Consider the following 23,766-nt stretch of genomic DNA (forward strand, 5'->3'; position numbering starts at 1 on the left):
GCGTTTAATCAAAGTAGGAATCTAATTATATTTGACTTGCATTAAGCGCAGACCATTTCTTGAGGTGCTGAAAAAAAGTTAAGATCCCAGGGCTGGGAAAAATCGAATCAAAGCAACGTTCGTTTGTTTCTTTCGGCTACTTTCCACACCAAAAGCTTCTCATCTGCTTGTTTTTCTTTTCTGTCGGTTTTGCATATCAGGGAGTTGTTTTCTCTTTTGTGAACATGCTCATTGCTACTGAAGGTTGATGGGTGGGATGAATAAAGATGTAACTCTAACTGATCTTTAGCTTCAGCAAGGAAGGAAATAGAAAGGGTTTGTGTTTTTAACTCAATACGTCTATCCTGCCTCTTTCTCCACATCTAGAGGCGACAGATACTTTTGTCATTTTTGTTTGTGTGTTTGTATCTTGGTACAGTATGTACTCTGTATAGCTGCAAGTATTTTGGTAGGCAGAATTAACCCATTTTTTAGGGTTTAATCCTCAATCTGTTATCTTCAATTAGCATTTTCCAGACTATGAGTAATCACAGCTTCACATTCTTCTGTCTCTTACATCTGTTTACGGGACATGCTGATCCTGATCTCTCCCTCAAGCTAAGGTACTTTAGGAGTGGAGTGTATGCCTCCTCCTCTCTTCTGTTCTGCCCCCCCCTCTCTGCCCCCCTTCTCTCTCCTTCTGAAATTTGCTCATTCTTTATCTCTCTCTCTCACACACACACACACACACACGCACGCACACACAAATACACACACATTGAGTAGAAGATGAAAGATTTTAGCTCGAGGAAGCTGAGCAAGCTGGTCTTATTCCCCATGCTAAGCCTCACCATGGCCTATAGCTCAACAAAATGTAAACAATACATAATCTATGCACATGTGAGACAAGGGGTCTGTCTAAATCAGCCATTTTGAGCTAGATTACACACTGTCACTGTAGAGACATCTCTGTTTTTGTACAACATGTCAGCAATTAATGCTTCAATATAGGGAAGGATGAAAACAATGGAATATATCCTGAAGAATTTATCAAATGCATTTTGAAAATAGGTAATTTTATACATGAAGCAAATGTTTGTGCACCCAGTGATTATTCAACATACAGCTGAAGTTAGGGGGATGTTAGACGTTTGGCAGATGGCAGACAACATATGATGCATTTTTTATCACTAGGCTTTACCCATTGAGTTTTTTATATGGGCGCGATACGATTCATGTGCCCATAAATCAGCACAATCTATCATTTCCAGCATCTTGGATCTTATTGGGATTGTGTTTTCTGTGCTAATGCAGATACAAAAAAGATTAACGAAGAGCAAGCTACAATACGGCAAACTCAGCAAACATGGTATTTGAGGTAAATGCATTGAGGCCGCCATCCTAATGATCAACCGCCAATGGCTTTGGTTTTGGGTGCACCAATCATTTGTTTGTTGCTCTGCTAGTTTCACTCTGTTAATCAGGCTTTTTGTGTATTACTAGCTTGGTTTCCATCCAACTGGCGACAGACAGAGTCTGGTTAATGCAGGGGCTTATCCGGGCTGAAAAACTAAAAGTAAAAAAAATAAATGCATGTATACAGTATATATTATACAGTATATGCTAGATATGTAATATATATATTTTTTACTGCAACCTCCAACCCCAGGAGGATTCAGGAGCCCACTCTCAATGTGTGTAGACAGCCTGCTGCTGCCACTCTGCTAGTCGTCAGATGAGAGGAGGTAGGCCCACCTGGGTAACTGGGGGGCCATGCCTTGATTTGGTAACTGATTATTAAAAAATGAAAAAATAAACTGCATGATAAATAAATGTGACTGGTCAATGGTGTGAGTCAGGGGCTGGGCCCAAGCCCATAGGGGGCCCAAGAGGCCAAAAACACACATCAAAAAAACTGTTACGTTATAAAAATGTAATGGAAAAAATGGAAAAGAACCCCAGGAGCCCGCTCTCAATGTTCAAAATACACTGGCGAGCATAAATAAGCCACAGAGAATCAAAAGTTTCAACAAAAAAAGACTGTGGAACACATTTTTAGCATACAGGTACAGTGAACATTGAAGCTGTGCTGGCAGCTCGTGGTGGCCCAACACAGTTTTTAAGACATTTTATATTGGTTTCCTTTATTTTGGCAGTTACAGTGGGGCAAAAAAGTTTTTAGTCAGCCACCAATTGTGCCATAGTGGAGTTTGGAGTGTGACTGTTTGAGGTTGTGGACAGGTGTCTTTTATACTGATAACAAGTTCGAACAGGTTCCATTAATACAGGTAACGAGTGGAGGACAGAGAAGCCTCTTAAAGAAGAAGTTACAGGTCTGTGAGAGCCAGAAATCTTGCTTGTTTGTAGGTGACCAAATACTTATTTTCCACCATACTTTGCAAATAAATTCATAAAAAATTCTACAATGTGATTTTAATTTTTTTTTTAAATCATTTTGTCTGTCATAGTTGAAGTGTACCTATGATGAAAATTACAGGCCTCTCTCATCTTTTTAAGTGGGAGAACTTGCACAATTGGTGGCTGACTAAATACTTTTTTGCCCCGCTGTAACTGCCAAAATAAAGGACTCTATATCATCGACTGCATCCTTATGTAATACATGTATCACTAGCCACTTTAACTATGCCACTTTGTTTACTTTGTTTACATACTCATCTCATATGTATATACTGTACTCGATACCATCTACTGTATGCTGCCCTGTACCATCACTCATTCATATATGATATATTCCTACCACTGAGGAAGTACAGTTCCCGCTCAGCCCAGTCAAAACTGTTCGCTGCTCTGGCCCCCCAATGGTGGAACAAACTCCCTCACGACGCCAGGACAGCGGAGTCAATCACCACCTTCCGGAGACACCTGAAACCCCACCTCTTTAAGGAATACCTAGGATAGGATAAAGTAATCCCTCTCACCCCCCCTCCCCCTGAAAAGATTTAGATGCACTACTGTTCCACTGGAGGTCATAAGGTGAATGCACCAATTTGTAAGTCGCTCTGGATAAGAGCGTCTGCTAAATGACTTAAATGTAAATGTAAATATATCCTTATGTACATATTATTTATCCCCTTACACTGTGTATAAGACAGTAGTTTTGAAATTGTTAGTTAGATTACTTGTTGGTTATTACTGCATTGTCGGAACTAGAAGCACAAGCATTTCGCTACACTCACATTAACATCTGCTAACCATGTGTATGTGACAAATACAATTTGATTTGATTTGATTTGATTTCACTTTTGCAAATTTCTAAATGCAATCGCAGAAAAAACGTACAGTTTAGAACCAATGAAATAAAATACATCTCAACATCTCCCAATTTTCTGCGAAGTAGCTCATCTTGAGATAGGCTATTGCCAAGAGGATAGCGTTGGCCATAGCCTATGGATTCATCTTCCTCATTAGGTGAGTTAGTGTGCCACTGGAAATTGTATTTAGTAGCCTGTAGCCTATAATATATATACTGTATACACTGAATGTACAAACATTAAGAACACCTGCTCTTTCCATGACATAGACTGACCTGGTGAATCCAGGTGAAAGTTATGACCCCTTATTGATGTCAGTTGTTAAATCCACTTCAATGAGTCTAGATGAAGGGGAGACAGGTTAAAGAAGGATGTTTAAGCCTTGAGGCAATTGAGACATTGATTGTGTATGTGTGCCATTTAAAGACTGCATAGGCATGACAAAATATTAAAGTGCCATTGAATGGGATATGGTAGTAGCTGCCAGGCGCGCCAGTTTGTGTCAAGAACTGCAATGCTGCTGGGTTTTTTGACGCTCAACAGTATCCCGTGTGTATAAAGAATGGTCCACCACCCAAAGGACATCCAGCCAACTTGACTATGGGAAGCATTGGAGTCAACATTGGCCAGCATCCCTGTGGAACACTTTTGACATGTCCATGTGCTAATGAATTGAGGCTGTTCTCAGGGCAACTCAATATTAGGAAGGTCCTTAATGTTTTCTACACTCAGTGATTATTGCCTCATAATATTGTACAATTTGTGTGTCACTTCATTGGCCAGGGCTATTGTTTGTTTGAATTCAAGATTGATTTCAGTTTGTCAGTGTCAGAGTATCCACTCATTTTGGTTTATTTGTGTGGTATTAAAAAAGATTCAGCTAATGTCTTCTGTCATGTAAATGACGTAGAATTGCATGAAAAGCTTTTTTAAAAGGCAATTTTTTGGGGGGGACCCTGCTAACAAATGTTTCCCATGTGTGGAAATCCCAAAAAATGCCCCTGCTCAACTGGCTTTATTATAAAGGGGCTTTTTCTTCAACAGTAAATTTACCAAGCATGTTGTGGATAAAAGACTGTGCGTATTGATATAGTGCACATAAAAATGACTTTTGAGGTTAAATTCCCATGTACCGAATAAAAAATGCAAGTTAAATGGGGCTGCATCGCATTTTCAACTCTACTGGTGGTTTTGTTCCAAAACATATTTTGTTATATAGTGAATGTGCCCAAATAAAGGTGAAAAAAATATATTTAAAAATGTTCACACTCTGGTCTTGACATGTGTGTTCTAGCCAACAGGTTGCAGCAGGTGTTTATATGCAATTAAAAGTATTACATGACATAATATTTCATAACACTTTTCACAACAGATTAAGTGTGACCACACGACTGAAGGACCTGCCTTGTTGATAGTGTTGGTAAGAAGGAAGAGCAGCTCTTTATTATGGACAGACTCCCCCCCCCCATTTTAGCTACTGTTGCCTCAACATGTATTAACCATGACAGTTTTACAATCCAAGGTTTGTCCAAGCAGTTTAGTCACCTCAACTTGCTCCATTTCCACATTATTCATTACAAGATTTAGTTGAGGTTTAGGGTTTAGTGAATGATTTGTCCCAAATACAGTGCCTTTAGTTGTTGAAATATTTAGGAGTAACTTATTTCTTGCCACCCATTATGAAACTGACTGCAGCTCTTTGTTAAGTGTTGCAGTGATCACATACAGTGTTGAGTCATCCGCATACATAGACATAGCATAGCATACATTGGCTTTATTCAAAGCCCGTGGCATATCATTAGTAAAGATTGAATTAGTCCTTTTCCATCCAAGTTGTAAGACCCAGGTGGCTTGTCATTGTTGATAACAATAATTTGTTCACCTCTTCCACACTCACTTTATGGAATTCAAAATTACAATGCTTGTCTTTCATAATTTTGCTAGTTATCTTCTTAGGGACTTGGTTCCTGTGGCGGGATCAAATCAAATTAGAGCGCCACCTATAGTTTTCGATAAAACTCAAACTTTCATTAAAACACACATGCAAGGTACTGAATTAAAGCTACACTCGTTGTGAATCTAGCCACTAAGTCAGATTTGTAAAATGCTTTTCGGCGAAAGCATGAGAAGCTATTATCTGATAGCATGTACCCCCCAAAATACTGGAACGTCACCTAAAACAACAGATTTTGCGGTAGCCGGCGCTACCCAAAACGCAGAAATTAAATATAAATCATTCATTACCTTTGACGAGCTTCTTTCTTGGCACTCCTATATATCCCATAAACATCACAATTGGGTCTTTTTCCCGATTAAATCCGTCATTGTATAGCCAAAATGTCGTTTTCCTTAGACCGGTCTGATTCAGGAATATTCCATTTTACAAGACGCAACGTCACTTTTTAAAATTACAAAAGTTGCCTATAAACTTTTACAAATCACTTCAAACTACTTTTCTAAACCAACTTTAGGTATTAATAAACGTTAATAATCTATCAAATTGATCACGGGGCGATCTGTATTCGATAGCAGCAAGTCTTGAAATCATCCTCCATTGTTTTCAATTTCACAACATCCTGTGGTGAGACTAAAACAGGAAGGGCCAAAACGTCATCCAACCAAGGATTAAGTAGACTGGAAATGCCAGTACTGGCGACATCGTGTGGAAGCTGTAGGCATTTACAGGGCATCCTCATTTATTTTCGGTCGCCTTAGACAATACATTGACTGGCGGATTAATATATTTTTTGTGTTTTTGGTGAACAGTTTTTCGAGGGAGTTTTACTCCTAAACACGTTATGTTATAGCCACAGACACGATTTAATCAGTTTTAGAGACTTCAGAGTGTTTTCTATACACACATACTTATCATTTGCATATACTATATTCCTGGCATGAGTAGCAGGACTTTGAAATGTTGCGCGATTTTTAACAAAAAGCTGCGAAAATTCGCATGATCCCTAACAGGATTTATACTTGGATTTGTTGCTGGTAGTCATGCTTAAGTTTGCTACTCTTGCCAAGGAAACAATCATTAAAGTAGTTGGCAATATCAGTGGATTTTGTGATGAATGAGCCATGTGAGTCAATGAATGATGGAGCTGAGTTTGCCTTTTCTCCAAAATGTCATATAAGGTGCTCCAAAGCTTTTTAGTATCATTCTTTATATAATTTTTCTTTGTTTCATATTGTAGTTTCTTCTTTTTATTCAGTTGTCACATGATTTCTCAATTTGCAGTACTTTTGCCAATCGGTTGTACAGCCAGACTTATTTGCCATTCCTTTTGCCTGATTCCCGCTCAACCATTAAATTGTTCAATTCCTCATCAATCCAGTTTTAAGTTTTTATAGTAATTTTCTTAAAGGTAAATGCTTATTCTTAACTGGAATAACCAATTTCATGAATGTGTCAATTGCAGCGTCTGGCTGCTCCTCAATACACACCACAGACCAGCAAATATTATTTACATCATTAACATAGGAATCACTACAAAACTTATTGTATGACCTCTTATGCCCAGCCTTTGGAACTTTGGTTTTTACGAGAAATGGCTACTACATTGTGATCTCTACATCTGATGGATTTGGATACTGCTTTAAAGCAGATTTCTGCAGCATTAGTAAAGATGTGATCAATACATGTAGATGATTTCATTCCTGTGCTGTTTGTAACTACCCTGGTAGGTTGACTGATAACCTGAACCAGGTTGCAGGCACTGTTTACCGTTTGAAGCTTTTTCTTGAGTGGGCATCTTGATGCAAGCCAGTCAATATTTTGGACACCCAGAAAATATAACTCTCTGTTGATATCACATACAGTATCAAGCATTTCACACATATTATCCAGATACTGACTGTTAGCACTTGGTGGTCAATAGCATCTTCCCACAAGAATGGGCTTTAGGTGAGGCAAGTCAACCTGTAGCCATATTACTTCAACAGTATTTAACATGAGATCCTATCTAAACTTTACAGGAATGTGGCTCTGAATAGAGACCGCAACATCGCCCCCATTGGCATTTCTGTCTTTTTCTGTAGATGTTATAGCCATGTATTGCAACCACTGTATCATAAAAGGTATTATCGAAGTGAGTTTCAAAGATATGAATATTAATATGATCTGTAACTAGCAAGTTATCGATTTCATGAATCTTGTTTCTTAGGCTACATATGTTAATGTAGGCTATTTTTTGCGCTTTTCTGGGATGCTTGATTATTTTACTTTACTGGGAAGCTCATCAGAAGTAGACATGACAATGTTATTTATGTTTGAGATGAAAGTACAGGGTGAGCTGCACACAGTGGACTTCCTACTAGGGCACACTGCCTCAGTGCTAACAGTATAACTCTGGTTCATATGCACATGATTACTGCATACAATAGCTGTAGGAGACATTCAGGGGAGTTAGAGGGACATCAATTAAGTTACTTACATTGTGACTACCAACACCCCTGGGATAATGTACATTTGCTGCAGCATTACGACAACTCAGCGACACAATGGTAGGGATTATCTGAGCTGGTCTTGGGTCATTGATAAGTCATTGTCTCAACGCAGCCTTGAAATGTGTGGACAGAGTCCAGGAGCCAAGATGATTTGGATGGACTCATTCCTGTGGAGCATCTTCTGTTTCCAGAAGGTGTCAAAGTTATCTATAAAAGTTATTCCAACAGAACTACAGTAGTCTTTTAGCCAGGTGTGTAATGCCAGTAGCTTGCTGAATCTTTCACATCCTTTTTTTGTACCCCTTTTTCTCCCAAATTTCGTGGTATCCAATTGTTATTAGCTACTATCTTGTCTCATCGATACAACTCCTGTACGGGCTCGGGAGAGACGAAGGTTGAAAGTCATGCGTCCTCCGATACACAACCCAACCAAGCCGCACTGCTTCTTAACATAGCGTGCATCCAACCCGGAAGCCAGCCGCACCAATGTGTAGAAGGAAACACCGTGCACCTGGCATCCTTGGTTAGCGTGGACTGCGCCCGGCCCGTCACAGGAGTCGCTGGTGCGCGAAGAAACAAGGATATCCCTACCGGCCAAACCATCCCTAACCCGGACGACGCTAGGCCAATTGTGTGTCGCCCCACGGACCTCCCGGTCGCGGCCGGTTACGACAGAGCCTGGGCGCTAACCCAGAGTCTCTGGTGGCACAGCTGGCACTGCAGTACGGCGCCCTTAACCACTACGCCACCCGGGAGGCATCTTTGACCCAACGATGGTACCATACCTGAAATAATTGGATAATTGCTTTCTGGACTCTTTCAGGGCTAGATTCAGTTCTTTAAAATCAATTTTCAGCCTTTCCGTGCTAGCCCTCCTAATGTAATTTGACCCCACATGTCGTAGTACTTTCCCAAGTCGTAGTGGGAGGACACACGACATATCATCGCGTCACTCCAAGTTTACTTTGATATGATGGTTATTATATCAATATTTGTCATAAAGACGGTTCCACCGCCATTTATTGCATAATTAAATTTACCAACATAAAAAGATCCCACCTTGTCTAGCATCATTTTGTTTTGTCGACATTTGGAAAGTTACTGACAAATTAGCTGATTCCATCAGGCTTGTCTTGACCTTTTTATCTGGTGTTCTTTACTCCAATAAAAAGGTTGGCTAGAAACCTGGTTAATGTTGCCACTATGAAGTGTCATGTTTTGGTAAAAATATGGCTATTTCTGTATTAAAAGCCCAGTGCAGTCAAAAATGTGATTTTTCTGTGTTTTATATATATTTCCATATCATGAAATTGTGAAAATTATGATAATGCATTTTTTGTGTAAATGTTGTTTGAAAGGACCGCCTGAAATATCACCCTGATTTGGTGGGATGGAGTTTTGGCTTGCCTGGTGACATCACCAGGTGTTAAATTAGTTAATAGACCAATAAGAAAGAGTTCTAAACCTCTCTGCCAATAACAGCTAGTTTTCAGTTTCCCCCTTCCCCCTCAGACCACTCCCAGACAGTCCTAGCAAAATTCTTGCTTGAGAAATGTATCTTTGCTCAGAAGATATTTTGTTAGTTTTCAACTGAAATGGTAAAAAAATAATCAAAGTAAAATGATTGTCACCCAAAAATAATTTTATATTGAAATAAAAATGGTTGCATTGGACCTTTAGGTAATGGTAAGATCTGACATTGGACATATGTCCTCACAATTGAATAGGTGAAATGTTTGCTCCTTCTGCCTTGCTTAGGTAGGGGGAGTGACAATTATCCTGTTTTTGGGGTAACGCATGTTGCTAACTCCCAAGGGGAAGAGCAATGTTTACCACGGTATAAGATCATTGTTTACAGTTCAAGTATATACAGTTGAAGTCGAAAGTTTACATACACTTAGGTTGGAGTTGTCATGACGTTGGCCTGGGGGTAGGTTTATGACAGTCATAAATACCTCTTCCCCCCTTTTTCCTCTCACTACCCTACTGATGTGAAATTTGAAAACCCCTTGGTTAACATAGAGATTCTGGGAACATCAGAAGGTGGGAGGGCAACACGGCCTTCCATCTACCACCAACCTACCGAAGCGCAGCTCAGAGTAAATATTTATTGCATTTTCCTTTTCCAAATGGGCGGTAATTTAGAATGCATAAGATACTGTATTTACCATAGCACAGCTTCTCCCTTTGTCCCTCAGTCTTCCCACTCTTTCACTCAAACCCAGCCCCTTTTCTTTTGTGTAACCAGCTGTCATACCTGTTTCCGCCCGCTAGGGACGTTTTCCTTTATGACGTAATATGTAATTCTGTGTGATTAGTTAGGTATTTAGTAAATAAATAATTAAACCCAATTTTGTATTGCTGATTCAACTTGGTAGCCAGGGTTCGTGAAGAATTTACAACTTTCAGAGGAGACTGAATTAAGGTGACGATTAATATTGACTGCTATTGATGTCAAATATTACTAGGTCTTTAAGAGTTTATTCTGAAGATAACAGCTCTATAAATATTATTTTGTGGTGCCCCGACTCTCTAGTTAATTACATTTACATGATTAGCTCAATCAGGTCATATTAATTACGGAGAAAGGATTTTATAGAATAGCATGTCATATCACTTAATCCAGCATAGCCAAAGACACGACAGAGTCATTAAAACTCGTTTTTCAACCACTCCACAAATTTCTTGTTAACAAACTACTGTGAAGTCGGTTAGGACTTTGTGCATGACACAAGTAATTTTTCCAACAATTGTTCACAGACAGATTATTTCACTTATAACTCACTGTATCACAATTCCAGTGGGTCAGAAGTTTACATACACTAAGTTGGCTGTGCCTTTAAACAGCTTGGACAATTCCAGAAAATTATGTCATGGCTTTAGAAGCTTCTGTTGGGCTAATTGACATCATTTGAGTCAATTGGAGGTGTACCTGTTAATGTATTTCAAGGCCTACCTTCAAACTCAGTGCCTCTTTGCTTGACATCATGGAAAAATCAAAAGAAATCAGCCAAGACCTCAGAAAAAAAATATAGGCCTCCACAAGTCTGGCTCATCTTTGGGAGCAATTTCCCAACGCCTGAAGGTACCACATCCTTCTGTACAACCAATAGTACACAAGTATAAACACCATGGGACCATGCAGGCGTCATACCGTTCAGGAAGGAGACACCTTCTGTCTCCTAGATATGAACGTACTTTGATGAACCGTACTCCAAAACCGCCATAAAAAAGCCAGACTACGGTTTGCAACTGCACATGGGGACAAGATCGTACATTTTGGAGTAATGTCCTCTGGTCTGATGAAACAAAAATAGAGATGTTTGGCCATAATGACCATCGTTATGTTTGGAGGAAAAAGGGGGAGGCTTGCAAGCCAAAGAACACCATCCCAACCGTGAAGCACGGGTTGGCAGCATCATGTTGTGGGGGTTCTTTGCTGCAGGAGGGACTGGTGCACTTCACAAAATAGATGGCATCATGAGTAAGGGAAGTTATGTGGATATATTGAAGCAACATCTCAAGACATCAGTCAGGAAGTTAAAGCTTGGTCTCAAATGGGTCTTCCAAATTGATAATGACCCCAAGCAGACTTCCAAAGTTGTGGCAAAATGGCTTAAGGACAACAAAGTCAAGGATCCCATACCTTGACTTTGTTGTCCTTAAGCCATTTTGCCACAATTTTGCAGAACTGAAAAAGCGTGTGCGAGCAAAGAGGCCTACAAACCTGACTCAATTACACCAGCTCTGTCAGGAGGAATGGGCCAAATTCACCCAACTTATTGTGGGAAGCTTGTGGAAGGCTACCAGAAACATTTGACCCAAGTTAAACAATTTAAAGGCAATGCTACCAAATACTAATTGAGTGTATGTAAACTTCCTACCCACTGGGAATGTGATGAAAGAAATAAAATTATGAAAGAAATCAAATCTGAAATAAATCATTCTCTCTCTCTACTATTATTCTGACATTTCACATTCTTAGGTCCTAACTGACCTAAGACATGGAATTTTTAATTTGATTAAATGTCAGGAATTGTGAAAACTGAGTTTAAATGTATTTGGCTAAGGTGTATGTAAACTTCCGACTTCAACTGTATGTATTTAGTTATGTAATGACTATTACCTGAATCTGTGCATTTAATGCATTTATTTTGTGCCATTAATTGTTGATTGGTGCATAATGTTTTTTTCCAAGGTGAGGCCTTGATATTAATGTACAGTATAAAACGTCTGCCATTCCTGTAGTGACCAGACACAGGACAGGTTGCTACATTGTTGCTAACAGGCATTATTGAGGCCTGGATGTACGTGTTGGTGTGGACATTATTACTGTTATTTGATATCTGTCCATTTGATGTTCCTGTTTGTTCATCCTGTTCATTATGACATTCTTTTACAATATTAATGACACACAGAATCATGACACCATTCATTCTAAAAAATACCGGTGACCATTTTTTAAACAGACACAAAAAAATCTAACTGAATTTATAGCTGATTAGTGTATTTTAACATTTTAATACCTTTGGAAAATCCTGTCAGAATGGAAGAAGTGTCTGAAAAAAATAAGTGTGAGGCCACTCCCCCACTTCAGCAGCAGCAAATAACGGCTGGCGATTTCTCTCTGAACTTAGAGAGGTTTATCAGGGACACTGTTCCTTGTTACGTGTTTGGCAATATGGTCAGAGAGATAACTCTTGGAAAAGGCATGTTTTATCCCGCCGGCGACAGCTGTGAAAACGCAATCATTGGTGTATGAACTCTGAAGGATGCCTTGAGGATCCCACATTGACAAGGCTGTTTTCCCCTTCAAATAAAATGCATGATGCATTATTGACGTGTGTGTGTGTGTGTGTGTGTGTGTGTGTGTGTGTGTGTGTGTGTGTGTGTGTGTGTGTGTGTGTGTGTGTGTGTGTGTGTGTGAGGCTGTGAACAAAACTCTCTGCTAGTCAAGGCCACAACTGACAATATACTGTACAAGGACAGAGATCTGTCTTTCAGAGTTTTCAGCTCTTACGAGAGATGGTAAATATTAGATGATAATGTAATTGTGAAGTGATACCTTAGAAAGTGACTTATTCTCTCCGTCTTTTCCCAGGAGTACACCATCGATGTGTTCTTCCGTCAGAGCTGGAGGGATGAGAGGCTGAAGTTTGACGGGCCCATGCAGGTCTTGCCTCTTAATAACCTCCTGGCCAGTAAGATCTGGACTCCAGACACCTTCTTCCACAACGGGAAGAAATCTGTGGCCCACAACATGACCACGCCCAACAAACTGCTACGACTGGTGGACAACGGTACCCTGCTTTACACTATGAGGTGAGCCACCTGACATTTCTCAAATCACATAGAACATTACCCTTTATTCACCTATAGCACCAAGATTGAATACTTTCAAAGTGATGTTGATCCATTGTATACTCCACTGCCACTTGTCACTACTGCCTCCCCAAACACCACCACCATCACCAAAATCATCTCATTACTCAATTGCATATTACTTCTACCCCAAAAGTGGGTTAGCAGAGTCTGAGGTGGGCGAGGAGACCTGAGGCCAGCTAGTGGACTGACAGGGTGTTAGCAAAGGTGGGTCAGTAGGCCTGAGACCAGCTAGTGGACTGACAGGGTGTTAGCAAAGGTGGGTCAGTAGGCCTGAGGCCAGCTAGTGGATTGACAGGGTGTTAGCAAAGGTGGGTCAGTAGGCCTGAGACCAGCTAGTGGACTGACAGGGGGTTAGCAAAGGTGGGTCAGTAGGCCTGAGGCCAGCTAGTGGACTGACAGGGGGTTAGCAAAGGTGGGTCAGTAGGCCTGAGACCAGCTAGTGGACTGACAGGGGTTAGCAAAGGTGGGTCAGTAGGCCTGAGACCAGCTAGTGGACTGACAGGGGTTAGCAAAGGTGGGTCAGTAGGCCTGAGGCCAGCTAGTGGACTGACAGGGGGTTAGCAAAGGTGGGTCAGTAGGCCTGAGACCAGCTAGTGGACTGACAGGGGGTTAGCAAAGGTGGGTCAGTAGGCCTGAGGCCAGCTAGTGGACTGACAGGGGGTTAGCAAAGGTGGGTCAGTAGGCCTGAGACCAGCTAGTGGACTGACAGGGGGTTAGCAAAGGTGGGTCAGTAGGCATGAGGCCAGCTAGTGGACTGACAGGGGGTTAGCAAAGGTGGGTCAGTAGGCCTGAGACCAGCTAGTGGCCTGACCTGCACTCAGAGGTACTTTGATGAATGAAGGTGGTAATTGAATAGTGGATGTCTGGGCCCAGAGCTATCCAAAGCAATGTGTCTGACTACCAGGGGACTGAGTGGGCTTTCTCTGCAACAAGTCTGGCACAGCATATGCTTCATGGGGGAAGATATAGTGTAACTATGCTCCTCTATCCACCCTCTCTTGTTCAGAGGATGATAACTATGATGTACCTAAAGGACTGTATGTACTGAGAAGAAAATGCTACTGTGAGGAGAAACCACTCAGCCAGTGTACACTCATAGAAAAAAAGGTTTCACGAGGGTTCTTCGGATGTCCCCATAGGATAACAATTTTTGGTTCCAGGAAGCCACTGTAGAAATAGTTCTACATGGAACTCGAAAGGGTTTTACCAGGAACCAAAAGGGTTCTACCTGCAACCAAAAAGGGTTCTTCAAATGGTTCTCCTATGGGGCCAGCCAAATAACCCTTTAAGGTTCTAGATAGCACCTTTTTTGTAAGAGTGTACTGTGTAGCTGCTTAGACATCCTCAGCAAGCTTGAGTCAAATTGTGTTGCTTATTTAACAAACCTGTAGCAGCAAGAACTATTTAATCACTTTGCTACAGCGAGAACCTGTCCGCCACTCTCAATCTCCTCATCAAGTATTGCTTTTGAATTTCTTGACATATAACCCTTAACCAAAATCTGAATCTAAGTAGGGCTCTTCATTTGATAATGGTTTGTCCACAGGGACTGATAATTACGGTTGCTCTGGGTAGAGTTAATTTGCCTGTGAATTTCATGCTGCAGTTTTCACATAGAAAGAGGGAGGAACTCCATTCTTTTCCAGGCTGGGTTTCTTATGAGTTCATTTGATGTGGCTCTGATTCTCCTGAGGCTAAGAATAACATTTGAATTTGGATAGATTATTAAAAGGCCTGTCACTTTTTCATTTGCGAGCAAAGATAGTGTGTTGCAAGGCGAGTTGCTATCAAAGGCTTTTTTACTATTCTAGACACTGCATTAAGGCAAACAAGATACAAAAATAGTCAAACAAGTTTATAAATAGTTTTTAAATAGTATGAATAGTAACTTTGGACATTAGTATACTGTATTAATTATATTTGAATATTCATTCCATTATTAGAATTAATTTCATTAATTTCCAATATTCTAGGAAATGCCAAGAGCAGGCAATTTAGGAATGGTTACATGTTCTGGCCTAGTTCACCTCAATGAAATTGATGATTAAGTTAGCATTTCTTTTTGCCAGTTTCAGTTTCCATCCTCCATTCTTGCTACGTATATTATTACAGCATTCAAGCACGATTTTCCCTGAAATTGTTCAAAGTGTCATCATCCTCATCACCTTCAACATCCGTGTCGGCGACGCTTGTGTGAATGCACACTATCTCACCACACGCTGTCATGTGATCTGGGGCCATGTGATCTGGGGCCATGTGATCTGGGGCCACGTGATCTGGGGCCACGTGATCTGGGGCCACGTGATCTGGGGCCATGTGATCTGGGGCCATGTGATCTGGGGCCACGTGATCTGGGGCCACGTGATCTGGGGCCACGTGATCTGGGGCCACGTGATCTGGGGCCATGTGATCTGGGGTCATGTGATCTGGGGCCACAACCAAACCAGAACCTTTACACTTTACACCATAATAAAACACTTAGGTTGCGTAACATGTTTACTTAGTGGGTGACACATGAGATCTTTCAGAAAGCCTGCTAAAGTGTGTTACAGATGTCGGATCTTAATTTGAACCCTTTTGCCGCAGGAGGAAAGTGATCCTACAGCAGGAGGATTTGAAAACCTGAAGAAATATTTAGGGGGCAGCTGGAAGCTGTGTATACAACGCACGCTGCACTTACATTTGACCTTATGTAGGCTACGTGCAGCCTAAAGCGCGTCTCGTGTTAAGTCTTATGTGGATTATAATAAATTGACATATTTGTAGGGGGAAGATGTATTTTTTGTTAGGGGAAATATATATTTTTAGATCAATTGTTTAATATGTTGAAGGCAAGCAGACTCAATTATTGGTTTCCTCAGTGCCTGTGTGGTCCAGCGGTTACAGATGCTAACAGAGTTGTCATGGGTTCAATTCCAGCTCACTGCTCATGGATGAGTGTCTATTTTTGCCGCATTAATTCTGCATGGTTACAAGGTTAATTCTGCGTGGTTACAAGGTTAATTCTGCATGGTTGCAAGGTTAATTCTGCATGGTTGCAAGGTTAATTCTGCATGGTTGCAAGGTTAATTCTGCGTGGTTGCAAGGTTAATTCTGCGTGGTTACAAGGTTAATTCTGCATGGTTGCAAGGTTAATTCTGCATGGTTGCAAGGTTAATTCTGCGTGTTAATTCTGCGTGGTTGCAAGGTTAATTCTGCATGGTTACAAGGTTAATTCTGCATGGTTGCAAGGTTAATTCTGCATGGGTACAAGGTTAATTCTGCATGGTTACAAGGTTAATTCTGCATGGTTACAAGGTTAATTCTGCGTGGTTACAAGGTTAATTCTGCGTGGTTACAGGGTTAAAACAGAAACAACTCAAAGGTTAATGCCTCGATCACACCGAGAGCATCATTGCATTTTGGTGCACCAGAAATACATACATTTCCAATAGAACGCTGCGTTTGCCTCGCAGCACTGCATTGCAGAGGCAGTTGCAGTGCTTTCTGTGTTGTGCAAACGTTGGATTTATTGAAAGTATGCATGAACTTGTATGCATAGATGGCTTGACAGAAATGGTAGCAGAAGGTGAATGTTGAACTTTTGTTGCACACATATCCAAATGATGCTGCAAACCATTTTGCGCAATGACTCTGTCGGGGCGTAACAGTTTAGGCATTCAATCCCGAGCAGTTTAAGGTTAGGGCTATGGTTTGGCATTGTGATCTGCCTGAGCGAAGTGGCGTATCCAACTCCACGAAGGGGATAAAGGGGGTTTAGCCCCCTCAGTTCAAACTAGTGCCCCTCAGTTTTAGTTTTATGTCCCTATATAAAAATAGCTAAAATGTTCAAATGATTGAGTCTCAGATGGGCACAAAAACAATCTGTATCTTTGCTACACTGTGTCAGCACAATGGACAGAGCATGCCATGGTGTGTGTAGTGGGGCTATGGTAAGCCACTTGGGCGGTTAGGTATGACTCTTTAGAGGCTTCCATAAAAAGCAGGGAAAAAACACTTCTCATCTCTGTAGTAGACTAAGTGAATAACCTGGTACGCTTCCACCTGTAATATTTGATTTTAAAATAATAAGATTAGGGTCATGTTTACCAGTCTGACCATGGTGAGGACATTGTGTCTTTTACAAACAAATGATAATCATCTTCAAGACCATCACGTCACTTCCTGTTGAACTCGCATCACGGAACCTGGGAGAGCTCGGTTTGTTGTTTTGGAAAGTTTGTTGTTTTGGAAAGTTTTGAAAATCTATTGAAAACAATTGATTACTAACTAGCTACCTTTTGAGTTCGGATCCCACGACGTGGTCGGCATCGGTTGCTATCTGTCCAGTGATCCTGCCGACCAAGGCCAGGTCTGAGGAGCTGCTCAGCTTGATGAGTTTAAACAGGAGAACGGCAAGATGACAGCAATCTGTAAGTCATTGAGAGAGGACCTCCATTCTGTATGTGAATCCATGATAACAATGACAGAGAAATCAGACTCGACGGACAATCAAGGCAGAACAACGTGGTTGTGGACGGAATTGCAGAATCTCCACATGAGACTTGGACGGAGTCTGAGGACAAAGTGAGGGAAATTATCTCGGAGAAACTGAAGACGGACCACAGGTAGATTTAGGTGGACTGGAAAACCCACCACTGGCCCAGGCGAATAGTGGTCAAGTTGCTGAGGTTCAAGGACAAGGTAGCTGTTCTGGAAAGAGCCAAGAACTTTAGAGGAACGTGCATCATCCTCAATGAGGACCATCCTGAAGCTGTGTGCCAGAAGAGGAAAGAACTGATCCCAGCCATGAAAGCTGCCAGAGCCATGGGAACATTGCTTACATCCCCTATGACAGGCTCATTGTCCACCCTCCCTCCCAAAAGCCTTGAAGGGATAAGAGAGCCATGTCTATGGGTTTGTAGCTTCAACCCCACAGCACACGCACACACTTGCACACACCAAATGATTAATGGACTGCTGGATGTATATTTTTTTCTCTTGCTTTTTTCTATTGCTCTTTTATATATTATGTCTATCTAATAAGCTACCCAGGAAAGGGCTAAAAAATAGCCCATATTAATATACACTACATGAACAAAGGTATGTGGACACCTGCATTTCGAACATCTCATTCCAAAATCATGGGCATTAATATCGAGTTGGTCCCCCTTTACTGCTATAACAGCCTCCACTTTTCTGGGAAGGGTTTCCACTAGATTTTGGAACATTGCTGTGGACTTGCTTCCATTCAGCCACAAGATCATTAGTGAGGTCAGGCACTGATGTTGTGCGATTTGGTCTGGCTCGCAGTCGGTGTTCTAATTTATCCCAAAGGTGTTCAATGGAGTTGAGGTCAGGTCTCTGTGCAGGCCAGTCAAGTTCTTCCACACCAATCTTGACAAACCATTTCTGTATGGACCTCGCTTTGTGCACGGGAGCATTGCCATGCTGAAACAGGAAAGGGCCTTCCACAAGCTGTTGCCACAAAGTTGGAAGCACAGAATTGTCTAGAATGTCATTGTATACTGTAGAGTTAAGATTTCCCTTGACTGTAACTAAAGGGACTAGCCTGAACCGTGAAAAACAGCCCCAGACCATTATTCCTCCTCCACCAAACTTGACAGGGCTATGCATTCGAGCAGGTAGAGTTCTCCTGGCATCTGCCAAACCCAGATTCGTCCGTCGAACTGCCAGATGGTGAAGCGTGATTCATCACCCCAGAGAACGAGTTTCTACTGCTCCCGAGTCCAATGAAAGCAAGCTTTACATCACTCCAGCCGACGCTTGGCATTGCGCATGGTGATCTTAAGCTTGTGTGTAGCTTGTGTGTGGCAATGGAAACCCACTTCATAAAGCTCCCGACGAACAGTTCTTGTGCTGAAGTTGCTTCCAGAGGCAGTTTGGAACTTGCAACCAAGGACAGACTATTTTTACGTGCTGCGCGCTTCAGCACTCGGCGGTCCCGTTCTGTGAGCTTGTGTGGCCTACCACTTTGCGGTTGAGCAGTTGTTGCTCATACACGTTTCCACTTCACAATGATAGCACTTACAGTTGATCAGAGCAGCTCTAGCAGGGCAGAAATTTCCCGAACTGACTTGTTGGTAATGTGGCATCCAATGACGGTGCCATGTTGAAAGTCACTGAGCTCTTCAGTAAGGCCATTCTACTGCCAATGTTTGTCTATGTCAGCAACAGGTGTGACTGAAATAGCTGAATCCACTAATTTGAAATGGTGCTCACATACTTTTGTATATATAGTGTATGTAGTCTTATATCAAGTCCTATTGAAGTGTTGTGTTTGCAGGTTCACCTGGCATATCTAAAACATGTTATTTTGGGGTGTTGCTATCGGCAAACCAAGTGCTAACAGTCCGTATCTAAATTGGAACAGGAGGTTATATTGTCGTCAAGGGCTTATATAGGAAGGGAGAGGAGGGCGTGTTTGAAGAGTTTTATAGCCAATGTCCCTTCACAGGGGCGGGACACTGATTGAGCAGAGCCCTATCTTATGAAAACCCAAATCTCACATTTTTTAAGCTAAAATCACATTTCATCCCATCACGAATCATTTCATATTCAAACATTTAAATTGAACAACAATTCCATGTGAATCCGATAACTCTGATGTGTAGACTTTCCACTGTAGTGTTTATGTCATCTTATCATTGATGAGAATGTCTCAGATGACAACCGAACTGACATATGTTCCATTGGTCGGATTACCAGAATATAGTTAATTTCCCCCCACCTTCTGATGTTCCCAGAATCTCTATGTTAACCAAGTGTTTTGCAAATGTAACATCAGTAGGGTAGAGAGAGGAAAAAGGGGGGAAGAGGTAGGCCAACGTCATGAGAGTCCCCCCATGTTGGGTTCAATCTTGCGATTAACCTGCATGTTGCATACCAACATAAAAATGACCGTGGGTTGTCCTGGTTGTGGACCATCGTTGTGGTGCCCATCTGGTGGTCGACCCGGGAAGGGATTCTGCGAATGAAGTCCGCTCCATGGCTGGACAGCAGATGTCCAGTTGGAGGTCGCTGTTGCAGTCCCCCCTCTGGTGGTCGACCCGGGTAGGCTGTCTGCAAATGAAGAAGTCTGCTCCATGGCTGGGCAGCGGATGTCCGGATTGGGATCGCCGTTCTGGACCCGTCGTCTGGTCGTCCAGATTGGAAGATCTGGGCAGTAATTTAGGCGGATGTTAACAACGCACACACACTCATGAAATATATCATTACATTAGTTCCCAAATAAGCAACGTTGTGTCACTAACTGATGGTTGTATGGGGAAGTTCTTTATGGCTCTATAACTTTCTACGTGCCGAAGAAAATGAAACAAAATGAATGAAAGCATAAACAAAACAAAATATAGTTATGCCACCTTAATCATCTAATTGGACTGTATTCTATCTACGTCCATGGTCTTGGCAAAATGACCCTATCATGGCATTGTCTAATGTCATATCTAGGGCTTTCCTAATTTGCGGGGTGTTGCTTAGGGTACTATCCTACGTTGATAACTATATGATAAATCTACAGCTGTAAGGCACTAGTTTTGGGCAGTCTACAGGGATGGTGTATGTACTTCCGGGGAGAAAACTGGTGAGTGCTGTAGCTGTAGAGTTAAAGGACTCAAAATAAATGTTCAACTTTACTAAAGCTGGTATTTTGCTCGGACCCTTAAGTGATCCTAGCATAAATCCTAATTGGATGTTCCGTTATGCTTACGCAAGTGCACATGTCAAGGGAAGGAAACCAAGTATCCTGGCACATTACAACTTGTTCGGAATGAGTCTGATTTAGTCAGGTAATTTTCAGGTCAATGCATGGAGGTCAGTCAGAATTGGTGTCAAGGGAGTCTGTCGTGGTTTTACTACCAGTCACTGTCTTCCACTATTGTAGTGGCGGTAGGTATGAAGAAGTATACTTCATAGCTATGTTATCCACGGAGGAGCTAACCTCATGACGGAAGTACTCTAAGTATTAGACCAGTCGTACGTGGTGTGATCGTGGTTCATGACTTCTAATAACTTTTCTCCTGAACGGAGGGTTCTATTTACATTTACATTACATTTAAGTCATTTATTAGTGATATGTGTGTTAACCATTGGAAAAGTGCAATGGAGATTCCCCTTCCCAGTGTTGCACTCTGAGTGACTCCTGTGTTGCTGTTCTGCTCCTCACTGTTCTTAAAGGGGAGTTTACAACTAGATTTGATTTATGCTCTGGTGGTCTCGTACGGTGTTGTCCGTAGTCTCGATCCCCCCCCCCCCCCCTCACCGGCCTCGATAAGGCTCATCATGGGTCTGGGCTACTATTCCCCCCCTTTGTGTTTCGGGACCCCCCCTGTCAGGGTAGCCATCCAGCGCGTCCTATATGTCAGCTAGGAACGTCTCAGTATCGTTTGGCTGACATGGAACGGGGTCAAAGGTGGGGCAATTCTTGACGAGTTTGTCAAGATATTCCGCGTGGAGAGGGTTGGCTTCATCCTGTGGGGAAAATGGGGCCGAAGGGCCAAGAGGAGAATCCCAGCTTTGGCTTTGTTGGCCAAGAGGTGCCGTATTACTCAGTGCCGAATGGCCAAGACGAGAAGACTGAGGAACACTTAATGGAGGCAATGTCTGAAACCTATCGTCTTCACTCCTTTGAGTTGCTTGGATGGATAGCCACGCTGTAGAGCGTGACCATTCTGGACTTCCTCCAGATGGTACCTAAGGGTGATATTCTGCTGCATTGCAGAGTCCACTTAAGCGCTTAGAGTACTGATTTTGGAGTGTCGCACTTGCTCCTTTGGGTCTCAAACTTATTTGTCAAGGTTTGCAGATAGAGTTCTTGAGTATGGAGCGAGATATTCCGTGATGAGATTTCCTCCGCTTGCTTAGAAATCAAGATTTCCATCTTCATCACTTGAGTTCTCTCATCGATCATTTGGTCAGCGACTTCAATGAGTTCTGCTGATTTGTCATCCAACTTAGTCATTGTGTTCATTAATTGATTGTCTTTGGTCTGCAGAATTCTGAGTAGAACCGTGTTACTCTGAGTAACGTTCAACAAAACTGCCTGCATGTTATCAAATTGCGCGCTCCTGTTTGTAGATAGCTCAACAGATTTATCTGTTAAGATCCACAGCATTTATTCCACAGGACAAAACTAGGTCCAGAGTATGACTGTAGCAGTGAGTAGGTCCGGAAACATGTTGGACGAAACCTACTGAGTCGATGATGGCTCCAAAAGCCTTTTGGAGTGGGTCGGTGGACTTTACCATGTGAATATTAGTCACCAAAAATTACAATATTATCTGCCATGACTACAAGATCCGATAATAATTCAGGGAACTCAGTGAGGAACGCTGTATACGGCCCAGGAGGCCTGTAAACAGTACCTATAAAAAGTGATTGAGTAAGCTGCATAGATTTCATGACTTGAAGCTGAAAAGATGAAAACGCAGTCGTTTTTTTGGAAATTTAAGTTTGCTATCGTAAATGTTAGCAACACCTCTGCCTTTGTGGGATGCGCGGGGATATGGTCACTAGTGTAACCAGGAGGAGAGGCCTCATTTAACACAGTAAATTCATCAGGCTTAAGCCATGTTTCAGTCAGGCCAATCACATCAAGATTATGATCAGTGATTAGTTCATTGACTATAACTGCCTTGGAAGTGAGGGATCTAACATTAAGTAGCCCTATTTTGAGATGTGAGATATCACAATCTCTTTCAATAATGACAGGAATGGAGATCTTTATTCCAGTGAGATTGCTAAGGCGAATACCGCCATGTTTAGTTTTGCCCAACCGAGATGGGGCACATTCTCAATAGGGATCGCTGAGCTGACTACACTGACTGTGCTAGTGGCAGACTCCACTAATCTGGCAGGCTGGCTAACAGCCTTCTGCCTGGCCTGCACCCTATCTCATTGTGGAGCTAGGGGAGTTAGAGCCCTGTCTATGTTCGTAGATAAGATGAGAGCACCCCTCCACCCCTCTTGGTCCTGTTTGTGGGTGAGTCCTAGAAAGAGGGACAGTTATCTCCAAATTCTATCTTTTGGGAAGTGCAGAAAGCAGTTTTCAACCAGTGATTGAGTTGTGAGACTTTGCTGTAGAGCTCATCACTCCCCCTAACTGCGAGGGGGCCAGAGACAATTACTCGATGACGACACATCTTTATAGCTGATTTACATGCTGAATCTATGTTGCGCTTGGTGACCTCTGACTGTTTCATCCTAACATCGTTGGTGCTGACGTGGATAACAATATCCCTATACAATACTCTCTACAATCGCCAGTTTTAGCCTTAGCCAGCACCATCTTCAGATTAGCCTTAACGGTCGGTAGCCCTGCCCCCTGGTAAACAGTGTATGATCGCTGGATGATTAGTTTTAAGTCTAATATTATGGGTAATGGAGTCGCCAATGAATAGGGTTTTCAATTTGTCAGAGCTAATGGTCAGAGGCCTCGGCGTCTCAGACACCGTAACGGGAGAAGGAGAGACCAGAGAAGCCTCGGCCTCTGCCTCCGACCCGTTGCTTAATGGGGAGAACCGGGTTGAAAGTTTCTGTCGTGTGAATGAGCGACACCGGTTGAAAATTCCTACAGCATTCCCTTCCAGAAGCCATGAGAATATTGTCCGGCTGCGGGGACTGTGCGAGGGGATTTATACTACTATCTGTACTTATTGGTGGCACAGACGCTATTTCATCCTTTCCT

The 23,766-nt window shown here is 42.1% G+C and overlaps 1 protein-coding gene across 3 annotated transcripts in view; it reads left to right on the forward strand.

Moving 5' to 3' along the window:
- Positions 1 to 23,766, forward strand: part of gabra3 (gamma-aminobutyric acid type A receptor subunit alpha3) — a 155,543-nt gene that overhangs the window by 84,562 nt on the left and 47,215 nt on the right. For all 3 annotated transcript variants that reach the window (XM_065004830.1, XM_029620674.2, XM_029620675.2), the window contains exon 5: positions 12,799 to 13,019. In XM_065004830.1, coding sequence (XP_064860902.1) covers positions 12,799 to 13,019 — 221 coding nt within the window. The remainder of the gene's footprint in view (positions 1 to 12,798; positions 13,020 to 23,766) is intronic.

Source organism: Oncorhynchus nerka, linkage group LG19, assembly GCF_034236695.1.
Source record: "Oncorhynchus nerka isolate Pitt River linkage group LG19, Oner_Uvic_2.0, whole genome shotgun sequence".
NCBI lineage: Eukaryota > Metazoa > Chordata > Actinopteri > Salmoniformes > Salmonidae > Oncorhynchus > Oncorhynchus nerka.